Source organism: Corvus cornix, chromosome 8 (genome assembly GCF_000738735.6).
Source record: "Corvus cornix cornix isolate S_Up_H32 chromosome 8, ASM73873v5, whole genome shotgun sequence".
Lineage (NCBI taxonomy): Eukaryota > Metazoa > Chordata > Aves > Passeriformes > Corvidae > Corvus > Corvus cornix.
Window position 1 is genome coordinate 23,886,808 of NC_046338.1, and position 16,822 is coordinate 23,903,629.

Genomic DNA, 16,822 nt, shown 5'->3' on the forward strand with positions numbered 1-16,822 from the left:
CTCCCCGTGGCCGGGGCGGTACTGCCGGCGCCCGCAGCTGCCCCGGATCCAGTCCCGGCCGCCGCTTCCTGCGGCCGCCCCGCCTCTCCATGGCGGTGCCCGGCGCGAGTCCTGCCGGGAAGGAGCGGCGCGGCTCGGCCTCGCAGCCTGAGCGGCGGCGGCGGCGCCGCCATGTCCGGGGGCAGCAGCGCCGGCGAGTGGTGCCTCATGGAGAGCGACCCGGGCGTCTTCACCGAGCTCATCAAGGGCTTCGGTGAGGGTCGAGCGGGGCTGGGCAGGCGGTGGGGGCTCCGCGGGGTTGTTCCCGCACCGGTGGGTGCGAGCCCGCTGTCCCTGCGTGGGGCGCCGGGCGGGCGGGGAGCGGGTGCGTGGGACTCGGTGGGCGCTCCCCGCGGGGCTCGGCTGCCGCAGGGCCGGGAGGGTGCAGGGACGTGAGGCCGGGGGCGAGCGCGGCTCCCTTGACCTCCGCGGCGCTGCCCCGGGCCGGCCCCAGCGCGGGCTGTGCGGTGCGGCTCGGCCCTCGCCCCGGCACGTGTTGCGCTGCTGCCGGACGGCTCGGCAGGGACGTGCCGCGTAGAGGCGCAGCATCAGTTAGGTTGGAAAAGACCTCCGAGATGGGCGAGTCCAGCCTGTGTGACCCAATGCCATCTTGCCAACCAGACCATGGCACTGAATGCCACCTCCAGTCTTTCCTTAAGCACCTCCAGGCGCGGTGACTCCACCACCTCCCTGGGCAGCCCATTCCAGTGTCTAATCACCCCTAAGAAAAAATTCCTCCGAATGTCCAATCTAAACTTCCCTGGCGCAGCTTAAGACTTAAGGGTGGGAAAGTGTTCAGGTTACAGAGCCCCGGGAGCGAAGACGTCCTGGGAAAGGGCTGTCCCCAGGCTGAGCCGTGGGGCTTGGCAGTGGCTGGATAGCCTTCAAGTGGCTGCCTGACCTTCTAGAATATTAAATTTTGTGTTGAAATGCGTTTAAAATCTTTGGTGAAACTTTGAGTACATGGTTATTACAACAGAGAAATCTACACAGGATTTCAGCCAAAGAGCCAACATTATTTTACTCTAGGTTTCATTGATTTATAGTTTCTGTCATGTCTTTTTCTCAGAAATGAAGTCCAGACAGGCTTCTTTGATGTTTTTATTTAACTAATAAATGAAACTTGCACATACTAAATATTTTAACCTTTTAGTCTCTGTATTATGCAAATACCTTGCTTGAATGTACAGCATTTTTGGTCTACTACCATGGGTCTTTGTCTGGAGATAGCTGTTTAAAGTTCTGCTTTGGACTTGCTGATAATGCCTTTAAAAACAGTATTGTTTTCAGTTAAGCAAAGGACATGGAGTGACCAGAGATATTTTAATCTCCTCTGCTTCTTTTTTAAAATGCAACTGTGTTGTAAAGACAGCATCACCATACACACGTTCAGAAATTCCTGAAATAATTTCTCTTTACCTGTCTTGTTTTGGGTTTTTTAATCAAGGTGTGTTAAAGCCCATAGATAGACTTTTCCATAGCCTGGACATAAAAGTTACAAACATTACATAATGTCTTTGTGTCTTGACTGGCTGCGTCCCTTTTTAAATGGGTTAGTTGGAGAGACCTGTGTGTTTCCTTATTTCAGGCTGTAGAGGAGCACAAGTTGAAGAAATATGGAGTTTGGAGCCAGAGAACTTTGAAAAATTGAAGTAAGGCACATGTTTTTTATTCACATTCATCTGATGTCCCTGAAAGAATGTGTACTAAACTCAGGTGTATTTTTGGTGGATTTTTTGTTTGCGGCATTTTGTGTTTGTGTTTTTTCCTTTAGTTTCCACAGAAGTTCAGTAGGATTTTGATTAAATTTAATACCTGGCAGTTAAATTGCCTTTTATTAATGCTTTGGTACTTAATCTAGCTTAATTAGGTTTTGAAAGAGATGCTGATAGTAGCTAGAATGTGGAAATAGATTCCTAATGCGTTTTGCCATTAGCTTGCATTATATCTTTTAACAAATTCTTGGGCGAATTTCTGTTCCTTGATTTATCTCCCTTCTTCCTCACATCACATGATATTGCCTCTGTTGTCTTAAATTATTTTCCTGTACTTAGATACTTTTGTAACTCGTTTTTCCTGCAGAACCACTTCCATATGTATGTGAAGGCAAATAAGCCTTTTATAACTGACAATGACTGGTGCCATGTGGAACGATTTTGCCCTCATTAAGCAACATTAATTCTTCTAACATTTTGTCCGTGATGTGTTGTTATCCATGTTCACATAGAGGATTTTAAGAGGAAAATGTAATTTAACCTGGACCATACTCCTGTATCTTGTGCAAATATCCTATGTTTGTTGGATTAATCTTTCAAAAGATGCAGCAGTTGGTACAGATGATGTACTTCTAGAATTTTTGACTGAAGATGCTTGGCAAGCAACACCTGAATGGCAGAAATGTTGCCTAGGAAGGGGTTTATTTGCTGTCTGCACCATCAGAACGTTTACCTGTTTGTCATTAAGTGACAGCTTTGCATGTCCTGGGAGATGGCCAGCTTCCTTCCTCCCTTCCCATTTACACCTGCAATATTTTACACAGTGTATAAACACTGGGAGTGAAACAATATAGGAACAGCTTGGTTTTTTTAAACAGCAGGTCCACTGAGAGAATTTGAAAAAATGCATCTCAGACTTCTGGTCAGAGCTTAGGAAAAGTTTCTTATGCAGTACAGGTGTATGTTTGCCTTTTGTAGAGAAACCTTTTGTGATGATGACCTTTAGATTTAAGCTGATGAATAAGTTTTTGTCTTACTTTAACTGTAGATTTGGTAAGAACTATTTCCCTTACTGATAAATTTTTGTGTTCTGGGCATACTGAATACAGTGCAACATGTAATAAAAGCTGTTCACTATTCAAGACATGCAGTATGAAAAACAAGACACATTTTTACTGGAAGAGAAAACTGGGGTTCTCTCACTTGTTGGTGAGATAACTCAAAGCATGAAGTTTCAGGAGAGCTCCTCTTCGGATATTCCTTCTGTGTCTAGAAGGATTACCAAAACTTTAGCTCCTGCTCTTGTATATGATTGACAAATGCTTTGACAGCTGTTTGTCACTAATCAATTGAAATGAGAATTCTGCAACTGTAAAAGTTGCAGTAACCAGGAAAACTGGTCCTGACTTTTGAAAATTACCGGCTAAATGATAATTCAGATTGGGATTGTTTAGCACTTACGGAAAGAAGCCTGAATTGTCTTCTGCCTAATTGAAAGAGCACATCTGAAAATTTCAGTGCAAGTTCCTGATGTTTAGAAAGAACTAACAGAATTACCATACCAGCGTACAGGTAAACTACAGTACAGGTGATTTTGGTATTTTTCATCAGTACAGGTGACCTTTTTCATATAAATTTTGTTTTTCAGGCCAGTACATGGGCTGATTTTTCTCTTCAAGTGGCAGCCTGGAGAGGAGCCAGCAGGTTCTGTTGTCCAGGATTCCAGACTGGATACAATATTTTTTGCTAAGCAGGTATGACAAGTTCAGTAATTGTTTTAGATGTGTCATGAAGCACAGCTTTTAATACCAAAAAAACCCCCTATTTTTTGTTAATATGTACAGAAATTGGCATTTTGCAAGGTGAAATAGCTTCAACAAATTCTGAGAGTAGGTGCTGTGTATTGAAAGGTGATTAACAAAGCAAATCAGTTTGATCTGTCAAGTCAGACAAAAATAGCAGCCATGGAAGAGTAAAGCTCTTATTTATTTGTCAGCCCTCACGCATAGAGTAACTCAGTCTTCTGTGCAGTAAATAGTGTTTTGGTAAATGTTCCCAGCAGAATGAGCAAATTACTTCTTTTGAAACCACTTTCAACAACTTCTTGGAAGAAATTTATTTTGGTTCTGTTCTTATTTCTTGTTTTTCTCAAATGCTCTGAAGCTGGAGCAGTATATGTAGGATAACGCTTTCCTTTAAGGGTTTGCAGACCATTTTGGCATGCAAGTTTTAAGCATTCAAATCAAAAAGGTGAACTTAAATTAGAAATAATAGGAAAAATTGGTTTTGCTGAGGTAATCTATTGTGTTTTATTAAACACAGGGTAGTACTGAAATTCTGTTTTAGAGTTAGCAGACTGCTGTGTGTGTTGTTTGTAAGCAAGAAAAACAAGAGAAAGTGACCAGAATGAAAGTAGGGAGTATTTAACAATGTTTTTAGGTTGTTTCTGAGCCCTGCTTCCAAAACACTGATAAATGTAATAGTCTAAACAGGAACTGTAACCCTACAGGTGTTAATTACAAAACATTGATATCAAAGGGAAAATTATTAGGATTTCTGTGAACTTACATAGTCTAGTTGTTGGGGTGTTTAGGGTGGGGTATTTTGGGGGGCTTTTTTTTTTTTGGTTGGGTTTTTTGTTGTTTTATTTCACACCACAAATGCAGAAGTGTTTTGAATGTAAATTTCAGAATATGAAAAAATCTCCACGCACTTCCAGGTAAAAGTATAGAAATAGGGAAAACAATGCAAATAGCTGTCCTGGCCACTCTTTACCTGCTGGTTTATTCCTTTAATAATCACCTTCCTGTTTCATGCTGTTGTGGATCAGCTTTTTTAATGCTGATTCTCTTCATTCTTCCCCTGTTGCAGCTCTTGAGTCCTGCCACACACTGCCCACCATTTTTATGATACAATGATCAGCAGCAGTTTGCTAATGGTCTTTATAGCTTGATAGCTCTCATAGGCACTGGTTTAGGTTGTGATCTCTGCCTCACCAAACTTACTGTTAGTGGCCATGGGCTGTAGCTACAGAACAGCCATGAGGCAAAGAACTCAGGGAAAACCCTTGATAAAACTTTCAAAAGGTGGTTACATGGTGGGAGGAAATTACTCTGATCGGAATCTAGAGAGGGATTTTTTTGGAGGGTGGTTTTTTTTTGTTTTAAAGTGAAGGTAAATTTTCCCTCACTCAAGGGATTGATTCCATCTTGTTTCCTGAGTGTAGCTGGGGTTCTCCTAGAGTTGTTGTTCTTGTTAATGCTGAAAAGTTTCAAAGCATTTGTCTGCCTGCTCCAGTTCTTTTGCCTCTTCCACCCCCTCTTCCCTTCTTTGAACCTTGACACTGTGTTTAAAGGCAATAACTAAGAGGATCTTTCTTGAGCTTTAAGATGAGATTGCAGAATGTACATCACAAAATTTGGATAATGTTAGATTTGATAACAAACCCCACAAAATTAAAGGCTAGCAGTGAGAAGTCTATTTAATAGTTTTCTTTGAAACACTCATATTTTAATATGTTCTTAAGCTGAAACCTCCTTTCTAATTGTCCCTTTCATTCACCTGCTGCCTTTAAAGAGAGTGTGCTAGAGTGACTCTTAATTTTAGTATGGAAAGCAATTTCTAGAAATGTTCTAGAAAAATAATTCTGCCTGGTTATGCCACTTGATGGCGTGGAATAGATGTTTCAAAAGTCATTTGCAAAAAGTTCAGAGTTAGTATCTTTCATGTTTTGGCGTTATCTGTCAGTCAAGTGCAGTGGCTTTGCAAAACCCAAACATTCCTTGTAGACATGTATGTGCTTGTGCTTCATATCAGTTCAGTTTTGCCTGGACTGAGCTATTGTGACTGAACAACTGGAAATAGGTACAGAGAAGTTATTATTAAAAGTCAACAGAAAGAAACTGCTTTGGGTATTTTGGAGGAATCTGTTTAATACCAGTTTAGCTCTGGTGACTTTCACACTGAGGAAAGTTAGCCTGGGTTAGAGATCCAACTTGACAAGCAATGTTTTGAGGACTTGTAGTGTTTCCTTGAGTAGGTGTCTGATCTTATGATTTGCTGCTGATGAGAGCAGGGTGCAGTGAGCTTCTGTGAGCCAGTGCAGCTCATCCCCCAGCAGTTTCCTGTGCACTTTTTCTGGGCTGATCTGTGCTGTACTTTGAGATGTGTCTGTTTAGCGAGTCTATACAGGACAAAGCTGGCAACAGGTGAGAGAGAACAGGGGGTTCTTTATGGTAGTGCTGAAGTTACTGCATTTCTCAAAACCACACTCTGAATCCTTCTGAGTCACCCAGGAGCACAAAGTGAGATGAGCATTCGTATTGAATATTTGTATTGTGAAAGAGCAAGTCCTCCCAACCGTTGTGCAACTGGGTTCACATGTATTTTTTATTTCCTCTGTATGTTTTATTCCAGATTTTATGCTGATTTTGAGGGTCTTTCCGGAAGACTTTTTTCTTCATTACAGAAGTGATGATGTAAAATTACATTATGTTCATTTGTAGGCTGGAATCCCAGAACAAATAGGTTGGTTAGGGCAATTTTTATGACATTTAAGGTTATTGATCTGTTGATCCGTATCTTCAAAACTGTCATGACACTGGAGCCTGAAAAATCTCAACAATTCTTTGTCTCTCTTTTCTTTCTCACATATTTTCTTCTTTTAAATGTTCCCATCTAAAGACATTTGGTACAATTGGTATTAGTGCAGACATGTTTTCAAGTCTCCTCCTGCCTCCTGGGTGAACAAGACAAGGTTACTGTTAATATGTAACAACAATTGAGTATAGGAAATAAATTGTTTCTGTTCAATATTATTATGTGTTCAATCTTAAAAATTGTTTCATTGTGGGGAACTTTAGTTAGAGGTGAAAGGCTACAGCTCTCAAACTGTCTAGTAAAACATCTTTAAAATTGCATTAGGAAACTCAGTTTTGGTAAGAAGCTTGTGCATGCTCACATTTTCCTCATTTCCACTTCCATAGTGATGTTGTAGGTGAATTCCAAATGGCAACTAGATCTTGTTCCACGTTAAATCACAAGTATGCTGGGGGGTTGAATTTTGAAGTCTGTCTGGTATGCATGCATATTAAAGGATTTTTTTTAATGGTCACTTTTATGTGCACTCATGTTAAAATTTGGCCTCCCTGTTATGCCTAGGTATGGTTTGGTCCTCTATTTGAGGCCACAGAACTCTGGATGATCTTACATACCCTTTGAGCTAGGATACCTAGGCACAATGAGGTGAGTTAAGGATACAATTTCAGCCTTAACTCTGAATTCCTGATTTCTGTGTTGCTTAAGTCACAGTGGATACATGATTACACCTACTCAATGTATTCAGCTCCCTGCCACAATGTTTGGAGGAGCTGCATTCTCTGCTGAGCACTGCAGAAGTGTCTCTGGACAAAAAAGAATGCCGTTGTTAGACCTGAAACTACTTTTTTTTTGAGTTTAATAAATGCTTCAGCTTTTAGTACAGAAGTATTGGTATCCTGCCTTTCTTAGATGCCATGTATTTATTTTATTTTGCATTGTTGTGACAGAACATTAACTTCATTAATTGGGAATACCTTCAGAAGGAGTATCTTATAAATGATACTGTTAATAACAAAACACTGGTCTGTTTATGGCACTAATGGAAGCATATGTATTTTTACATTTCCAATACTTAATTGATTTCAAACTCAAAATTTTTGACTCTTGCAGATTTGGTAACATTAAGATAGACCAGATATCTGTGTTAGAGCTAAGTTTGGGATAACAGATAACTTACAAGAAGTACAACTTCAAGACATGAAACAAATCAGGAAGAGATTTTCATTAACTAAATATGGCTGTAGAAAAATTATGTCTTTACTCCAACAAAATTAAAATGGAAAAAAAATTATGTAGGGTTTCTAAACAAGAATAAGTTGTGGAACTTTGTGCTAATGCTGAATTTTTCACATTGAGCTCCTTTAAACCAACTGTTCTGTAATGTTGGGATGTTTAGTAAGTGAAGCCTAGGGATTTGCTGGTTATACTACCAATTGCAGCACAGGCTTGTCCACAGCTTTTTTGAAAAGCAAAATACATAATCCATCAGGTGGAAGATGTGAGTCAGGAATTTAAAGAGCTTCTACCTAAAGTTGATCCAGAAAGTCAGACTGGATCCCTAGAGAAAGGTGCATGCTTAGGAAGTAATGCATCTTACTTCGAGAGTAGCCCAATCAAGTGGTTCCTTGGTTTGTTTTAAGCTGAGCTTCACTTGGGGAAGGGCTAACCTTCTCTTGATACATTTCTGTGTGTATAATTTTCTTTCAAATGTTATTAAATACACCTTGAACTTCTGCCTACAAAATCTTTTAACTGTGGGTCTCTGCTTTAAGTTGGAGTCTTGAGTATTGATCAATCTAATATCTGACCAAGACTTCCTGGACAGAAATATCCAGGCAAATGTTGATATTTCTGGACAAATACAGACAATCCTCTTAATCCTCAAGTCCAAATAAAAATCTTTTCGGAACAACCTGCGTTTATTATCATGTTATCTGAATGCAGAAAAGGTTTTCTGCTAATGCTGAGGCATCTTAAGTAAGAGATACTCTGAAAATTAGAGAGATGGGTATCCTGAAGGATTCTCTAGATTGTGTATGGAGCAGTGCTGTGTGCACTGATGGCATTGTGTCTGTGTGACAAATAAACCTGGCACTTGTCCACATTTGGTCCTGCAATCACATCCTCAGCCTGCCCTCTTCACCCTGCCTGTGAGCTACCACTAGCTGGATATTCCCTTGTTCCATCTTAGTAGTTCTCCTGTGTCATCTGCATCCAGGAACACACTGGATTTTCATGCATACCACCTGCATTTCCTTCTACTTTTCTGCTACAGGACAGTTATTGCTGTCTTTTGCTTACCTCCTGCCTCTCACTGACTGAAGTTCTTGAGTTCTGTAATGTATTTTCATTTCAACAGCTAGAGGCCACTGCCCCCAGAGCTGCATCTTTTGCATATTGTTTTCTACCAGTCAGACATTGTTCAGCTTGGTCCCTATAGACTTCATCAGACTTATCTCATACTGTAGTTGGAATACAAAATAGGCTTAAAGGCCAATATTTGATGAGCCCATTAATTCTCTGCCAAGTCTAATTTTTCCTCTGATTTTATTTCCTGTTTAAAGCTTCTGTAACTTGCTATTCAGCAGTTTCAGTGTTGATCTTCCCTCTAGGCACAAAATCTCTGTGAATTTCCCTTCCTTGTTTTGACGCCATTATTGAGTTGTCTCTAAAGAGATCAACTGATTGTTCCATCTTGATTTTTCAGCAAAAGTAGTTGCCGTTTAGTCCTGTCCCTCTGTATTAATTATCATTTAACAAATACAGCTTGCTGTAGTGATGACCCTGCCTTCATTGTACCAGCACTGTTCCAACAGCTTGTCAGCACAGGTGTCCCTACCTTCTTTTGCTTCTCTGTCAGCTTAATTACGCTGCATCAGCTTCATGCACTCTGATCCACTTGGGATTTCCCTGCTTTCATCCTAGCACTACTTTACAACTGTCTCTGATAACATTCTTTAGTTGTATCTCAGAGAATCTTTAGTTCTTCTTCCTATGTCAAGTGTAATTCAAATTATGCCATTCTGCAAGTCTGGAGGTTTGAATTTTTCTGCTGCAGGTTCGTTATTTCAGTGCCCTTGATGGATTTCCCTTGTATGTCCTTTATTTTGCAGCTGTGCGTGTTCTAGCCCTTAGCTTGTGTACCTGCAGTTGGTTTAATTTGAGTTTTGATTGCTGTAATCTGTTCTGCATGTGTAGTTGACTCCCTTGATTACCATTTAAGTCAACTAGATTGTATTTTTCTTAAATTAAGAAGTGCTCTATTATTTCTTTATCATCTGCATCCAGACATAATCTGAACTGAGAACACCCTGAAGCATAGAAAATAAATTTATGATGTGGCCTTTAGTATTAACATACTAGGTTTTCCTTTGTTAGGGCTAGCCTTGATTGTGGAACAGGTTGCTTGGGTTTTCTCTTTTTTTTTTTTTTTTCTTTCTCCTTTCTTGTTGGAAGTGGTTTCACATTCACAGCCCTGAACTAATTTTCATTTTTTTTTACAAAATTCACATCCTCTCTGGAAGCTTTAAGGTTTAAGTAGCATTTTCAACTGCAAAATAGTCTCAAAGACTAATGATACATTACTTTTTCCTAACCCATAGCTCACTGAGAAAAAACTGCTAATATAAAGTCTTTCTTGTATTATGGCCTCATACAATTTGATTACAGTGCCTTTAGTTAAATCTCAAATTATATTTAATAATCCTTGTAGCCTCTTTCTTTAAATACAGTGTTTTAGTTTGGTTATTAGTAAACAACATTAAAGACATGGCTTTAATATGAAGGGCGTTGCTTATATTTTCTAAAAGTGGAGTATTTAATACTGAAGCGTAACAGTGTCAAACTAGTGACTTAAACATTGACTTGAAAAGGATAGGTATATTGCAAGTAAAGAAACAATTACATTATTCAGCGAATCATCACTTAAACAATCTCTACATCTTGGAACACTTTGAAGTTTTATTAGTTTATCCCTCGAATATTTGAAATTTTTTGTCCAATAAAACCTTCTAATAAAAATTCTATGGTCCATAATGTGCTTTATTGCTTCAAATTAAATTTTTTGACCTCCTACTCCTAGTAGGAGATTGATTATTTGAAGGAATTTTCTTGGGAGAGTTGACTTTTTTTTAAGGCCATAGTTAAAATAACCCTATTTGGGCAGCTTGCTTTGAATATTACTGTGAGTTTTTCCACAGAGATCCAAGGATTTTTGCCTTTCTTCTATGCCTTTTATTAATCACTTCAGACAGTGGAATACAGTTTCTGAGGACAGCTGTGAAATACGAGTTTTATCAATGAATTGTATATGACAGCCATGCAGAGCTGATTTTATTACAGCAAAGGCTTTTCTGTAGCTACCCAGGCAGCAAATCCAGTGTGGGTTAGAGTGCAGCTCTAATGTGAATCAGCACAGAAAGTGTTTGTAACAAAAACAAACCCAGTTTGGAGTGAACTTTTATCACCACTGCTGACCAAATTCTCCATGCTTTTTTCTAGGTCATAAATAATGCCTGTGCAACTCAAGCCATAGTAAGTGTGCTGTTAAACTGTGCTCATCAAGACATTCACCTAGGAGAGACCTTGTCAGAATTTAAAGAATTTTCCCAAAGCTTTGATGCTGCGGTGAGTGCCCACTGTTTTCTGCATTTTGAGTGTCCCAGTGTTACAGCTCTGGTGGTTTACAGGTGTTTTGTTACTTCCTTTCAGATGAAAGGTTTGGCACTGAGCAACTCAGAAGTGATTCGGCAAGTCCACAACAGTTTTGCCAGGTAACATATGTTTTAAATCTGGCCAAAATTTGAGCAAATCCTTTTTAATCTCAGGGGTTTTTAAATTTTCTTTGCAGACAACAGATGTTTGAGTTTGATGCAAAGTCTTCAGCAAAGGAAGAAGATGCCTTTCACTTTGTAAGCTATGTTCCTGTTAATGGGAGGCTCTATGAGCTAGATGGCTTAAGGGAAGGACCAATTGATTTAGGTAACATTTTACATTTTTTCTGAACATCCTTCATTTTAACCATAGCTTTTTGCAACAAATTGGTCATATGTTATAGGCTCAAAGCAAGTTATTTATTAAAATAAGGAATATCTAGGGAGTTTTCTGAATGTGCTGTAGGCTTGTACTTCCTTGCAGTCATTTGTATTGTTTTAGTTTTGTTGGTTTGAAAATACAGTTTTCTCCCTGCTTCCTCCATGTCTCTGGTGCTCTCTCTTTTCATTCAGTAACCAAATGATCAGGTCCTGCAATCCCTTCCAAAACCTTGGTAGTTCTGTTGCAAGTGAGAAGTTTACATAAAGGGAGAATGTATACAGCCGACTCCAGATACTTTTTTTACATTATGTGGCTTGTGTTTACTCACTGCCCTCTTTCTTCTTAGACAGCAAGTGTTTTCCTAATGGTTTAAAAGAAAATTGCTTTATTCTCTGTAAGACTGGCTCATGTTTTGTAATCTTTCTTGAGATATGTGTGCCCTGTTGTGTCTTGAAAAGCTCTGCAGTGCCTATCGTGTCTGTACTTCAGAGTCTCATACATTGTCAACAACAACATGTTCCACACTCCATTCCTAGAGTGTTTTCCCAGTGTTGTTGACAATTTTATTTATGTTTAGGCTGAGCAGTGGGTTGCTCCTTAATCTTGTCTTCAGTCTGTCTGGAGATCCTGTACAGTTTGCAGACCTAACAGTACCATCATTTCTATGGTCACAAGATCATGAGTCTCTAAATTTACTTTAAATTTAGAAAATTTTTAGATCTCAAAATTGCAAAAGAGGCATTTCCAGCTTAGGAAATCACCTGTAGGTATTCTCTCATATATCTTGGAATCAAGTTCTCTATCATATATCCTTTTATAGTTTTTCTTTCTGCCTGACTTTTTAGCGTTGTATTGCATCTACACAGACAAAATCAAGAGTTAATATTAAACAGCTGTACCTGTCCATAGTGATTTCCTTTGCTGTTTACTTCAATGTTGTCATACCAACTAATTTCCCTTGTGTCATAAAAACCTTACATAACATACTTTCCCCCGCCCCATAATTTCTTGTTATCAACAAAACAAATGTTAGATGCTTATGCCCTTAAAATTTAGCTTTGTTCCATTGCTTTGGCCACTGCATTATCTAAATATTGTTATTAATAAAATATCTTCCACCTCCTGAAAAAGCCACCTGAGTAATTTCAGACCTCAGTAGCTAAAGAAATACTTGTTACATACTCTGAAGTTGCTGCATAAGGCTGAATTATACGAGTCGGCTTTGCAATACATTTTGCAAAGATGCTGAATTTTTTCCTCTGTTGAATTTTGCAAAGATGATGAGTTTTTTCCTGCTTTTTCCCCAGGTGCATGCAATCAGGATGACTGGATAAGTGCAGTGCGGCCCGTCATAGAGAAGCGCATACAAAAGTAAATGGTCGTGATGCCTTTAAAATATAGCACCTTACCTATGCTTCAAATTCCATAGTCCTAATTTCCCTCAGTTAAAAGATTTCAGCTGAATTTCTAAGCAATCACTCTTACATGTCATTTTTTTATGCATTTCACTGTGTGACTTGAGAACCTGTTGTCCGGCATGAGGCAGATGATAGATAAATCTCAAATGCACTGGGCTGCTGCATAATTAATCCAAGTGGGTGTCTGTGTAGTGAAGAGAGATCCTACAAGTGCCCTGGAAAAGAAGATTGTTTTCTCTGTTACACAGCTGTGGGTCTTTGGGAGTGAAAGCTAAGAGTGTCATGACCATGAATAACATTTGCCTATGCACTTAAAAGCACTAGATAGTCATTCTCTCCATACAGCTGGTATTTAGAGATAACAACAAGTTTTTCTTAGGTATGTGGCTTGTCTTGGAAATTTAAGCTAGAAAAACATACTATGGAACTTTCCTACTTCTTAATTCTGGTTCCAAACTGCAGTCCCAAATTTGTTAGAAATAAAGTTGATTTTATGCCATTTTTAGAAAACAGCTCCAAGTTTTTGCTTGAGGACTTTTTTTTTTTGATAAGCAAAACAGGACTACCAAGTTGCTTTTGGAGAATTTAACCTCCAAAAGGCCTGCTAGTCTAATTGTTGAATTAGACACTCCACTGTGTGGAGAAGTCTCCAATAGTTTTTACTTTCTCATTACTATTACTTGTTAGAAAATATTATGTGCTGCAGTCTTCTGTAAATTCTGTTGTCATGTTTTCTTTTCTTTTTTGGACAGTTTCAGTATTTGTTTTGTGACCACAAACAGGAATAGTAAATTTCGGGGAGAGAAGGTTATTAGGAGTTACATATTGGAGAGAGGTAGTTTGCGGGCTGATTTTATTTTGTGGCAAGACTGGATCTGTAGCAAACTTAACTTAATTAGACCCATTTAAACTTTTCTTTCCGTGAAATGCATTCCTTAAAGTGAAATCAAGGAGGGGGCTTTTGAGTTGTCATGTTGGTGACTAGTTTTGAAAGTGGGTCGTCTTTGTTGTTTTGTTTTTCTGTTCCTCATTTAGATACAGTGAAGGTGAGATAAGGTTTAACCTGATGGCTATTGTGTCTGACAGGAAGATGATATATGAGCAGAGGATTGCAGAGCTACAGCAGCAACTGGCAGAGGTAGGCCATGGAATTGAAGTTGCTAAAGCAGTTCTCTCATAGTTCTGTGTGTTGGCTTTATTTTTCACTTCCCTTCCTCGCTCCAAATGGAGTCACACTAAAAAAAGCAGGGAGTGATTGCTACAGATGTGGATGCACTCAGTGCTGCAGCTCTGAGCTGAGCACTCAGCACAGTGTGAAAGTGTCATTTTGATTTTCTGCCTTGACTCGTTTGCTGTGGTGCGGGAACTGTTCTTTTCCCAGTACCTGAACTAGTCTGCTTGTAACTAACTGCAGAAATTCCTGGAACGTTCCCATAACTGTAAACAAAACTGAATCTTTCTGTGATAGAAATACTTCTGAAACTAAACTTGCTTTAATTAAAAAAAAAGAAAGAATTTAAAAATGGAGTAACATCATCCATTTAAATTTTTGTTTTGTGGAAGGAGGAGCCTATGGATACAGATCAAAGTAGTAATATGTTAAGTTCTATACAATCAGAAGTTGCAAAATACCAGATGTTAATTGAAGAAGAGAACCAAAAATTAAAAAGATATAAGGTATGTAGCTTTTGCTTTTCTGATGAAATTATTGGAACAGTTGTAAGAAAAAGCCAGCTTTTATATATATGTGGGAGCTTTGCAATTAATCTGAAGGAAATGGATGGGGACTAGAAGATAGTTCAGCCATGTAATAATTGTTAATGCTTTTAATTTATTTTTAGATTGAAAATATTAGGAGAAAACATAACTACCTGCCTTTCATCATGGAATTATTAAAGACTCTAGCAGAGCACCAGCAGTTAATACCATTAGTAGAGAAAGTGAGTATTTCCAGCTGACCGTATGTTTCTGTAACTCTTCCTGCCTTCTCTGTTAGATGGACGAGCCCGTGCCATTTGTGCTGCCGAGGTCTTTGGCCGGGAGCGCTGCCCTGCGGCCGCTATAGCGGGCGGTGACCGCGCGGTGGCAGCCGTGGCACAGCGCTCGAGTTGGAGCGCTCCCTTTTCCTTGCTCCCGTGCTCATTCCCTGGCTTGGCTTCCCCCCTTTCTAAGGTATCTAGACATTAGCATTGATTTACTGCTAAGGTTTGTATGAAACTTTAATAAATAAGTGTGTCTTCCACTTTGGCGAGGTTCTTAAACTGGTCAAGTACTTGAACTGTACTCGGCTCTCTGTGCTGGCATGCACTTAGGCTTGAGTGCCAGAGGCAGGATCCCTGATTTTGTACTCACTGAGGAAGGATCTCCAAATCAGTGTAATGAAAAAAGAGCTGTGTGTTGTTTAATGAGTGCATTCTTTAGCTGAATTTATTTAGGAAGGTAAATTTCCAGGCCTGTAGTTTATAAGACAGTAGCTTGTGGAGTTTTAATTGTTTTATGTTAACACAAGTCATTTATAACACCCATCAAGCTGCTTTCACAAGTAAATGACCAGTGAGCTGATGGTAACAGATCTTAATTCTAAATCACTGAATGAGATGCTGTTCAGTTCAATAATAAGCGGTAATAAGCAAAAGCCTGATTCAGAATTAACTAATGTTTTGACAGAAAGTTGTTGGCCTTGCTTCTGAGTTGTCCCCTCTTCTTGCTCAATCTGTTTCTTAACTGAAATCATAACGAGGAAAGTGCCAGTTTCCTGTCAATTTGAACTATTTATGATTGATATAAGTTATGAGAATCTGTCTGCAGATATCTTGATAGGAACTTCTGTGGGGTTTCTTTCCACTCATTTTAAAGATCTAAACCACTGAGATCTTGTTTGTTTCAGAGTTCAGTTTTGATAATCAGTATGTCTGAATGTGGTGTTTTCTTGTGACATAAAATATTTCCATTAGGAAGAGATTTTTCTATGTTAAATGAAATTGGTATGGAGGTATGAAAAATGAAGGTTTCAATTATGCTTTTAAAATCGTGCTTTTCCCCTGCAGAAGTTACCCAATCTCAGTTTCTTTTGCATAATTTATTTAAACCTGTGTTTTTTTGTAAAAGGCTTTATATACTAACCTAGTAAAATAGTAGTAGGATGCTTCTGAAGGGTCTAAATTTACATTGAAATTTTTCATTTTCCAGCATATTTTTAATATTCAGAAATGTAATGAGTGGTCATTCAAAGCTTCAGAATGATCTTTGTCTTATCAGAGCTTGACATCATCTCCCCTTGTTTCCTAGGCGAAAGAAAAACAGAATGCCAAGAAAGCTCAGGAGGCCAAATGAAGATGACTTTGCAAAACACACACAGTTATTTGCTTCTGATACTATTTTCATGACAACCAATAAAACTTTTCATAAACTTCAACTTTTGTCCAGTGCACGTTTGCCAGTTGTGACAGTTTGTCTTGTACTGTTTGCACGGGTCTGACTCTTCCTTCCCCTGCATCTTGTGCATGTGGTACTGCTGAGCAATGTTTAGGTTCTCCTGGTCACATTCAGTATTCACCAGTCTATCTGATTGCTGAAAGCTTGGGAAGTGGACCCAGAAATGTGCAAGGAAAATGTCCCCATTTGTCCCACTTGAACATGTGATAACGATACAAATGCCAGAGGTTTAAGTATAAGCATGAGCTTTCTTTGCTCATCCCTACTAACAGTTACAATCCTTTCCAGTTGTTCAGTGACATAGCCTGTGTCTTTGTTTTTATGAAGTGTCTGATTTTTTTACAAAATGGAAAAGTATGAATCTAGCTGTAGAAACATTTGCAAAGACCAATGTATAATCTCAAAAGAACTGCATTGCTTTAGTAGAAAAGATAATAAATATTCCCATTTTTATTTTGGCAAACTTTCTTCTGTGGTATTTTATTATGGGATAAGATGGTGAGGATATGGAGTCATCAGCCTTGTGACTTGAGTATATGCATTCTAAATTTGGGGTAGAAAGAAGGCATGCTATTGTTTTGG

General features: G+C 39.0%; 1 protein-coding gene across 3 annotated transcripts; it reads left to right on the forward strand.

Moving 5' to 3' along the window:
• The first annotated feature begins 59 nt into the window (after positions 1-59).
• UCHL5 (ubiquitin C-terminal hydrolase L5) lies at positions 60-16,703 on the forward strand. Of its 3 annotated transcripts, XM_039556221.1 has the most exons (11): positions 65-253; positions 1,628-1,691; positions 3,403-3,508; positions 10,854-10,979; positions 11,064-11,125; positions 11,203-11,333; positions 12,695-12,758; positions 13,841-13,943; positions 14,369-14,482; positions 14,647-14,745; positions 16,094-16,703. In XM_039556221.1, exons 1-11 carry the CDS (start codon positions 172-174, stop codon positions 16,136-16,138), a joined length of 996 nt encoding a protein of 331 aa, XP_039412155.1. In that variant the 5' UTR covers positions 65-171; the 3' UTR covers positions 16,139-16,703. The 3 variants fall into 3 exon arrangements, with proteins under 3 accessions (XP_039412156.1, XP_039412155.1, XP_039412157.1); XM_039556222.1 differs by lacking the exon at positions 14,369-14,482 and having other exon boundaries at positions 60-253; XM_039556223.1 differs by lacking the exons at positions 65-253; positions 1,628-1,691 and adding an exon at positions 6,915-6,998 and having other exon boundaries at positions 3,437-3,508.
• The last annotated feature ends 119 nt before the right edge of the window (positions 16,704-16,822 follow it).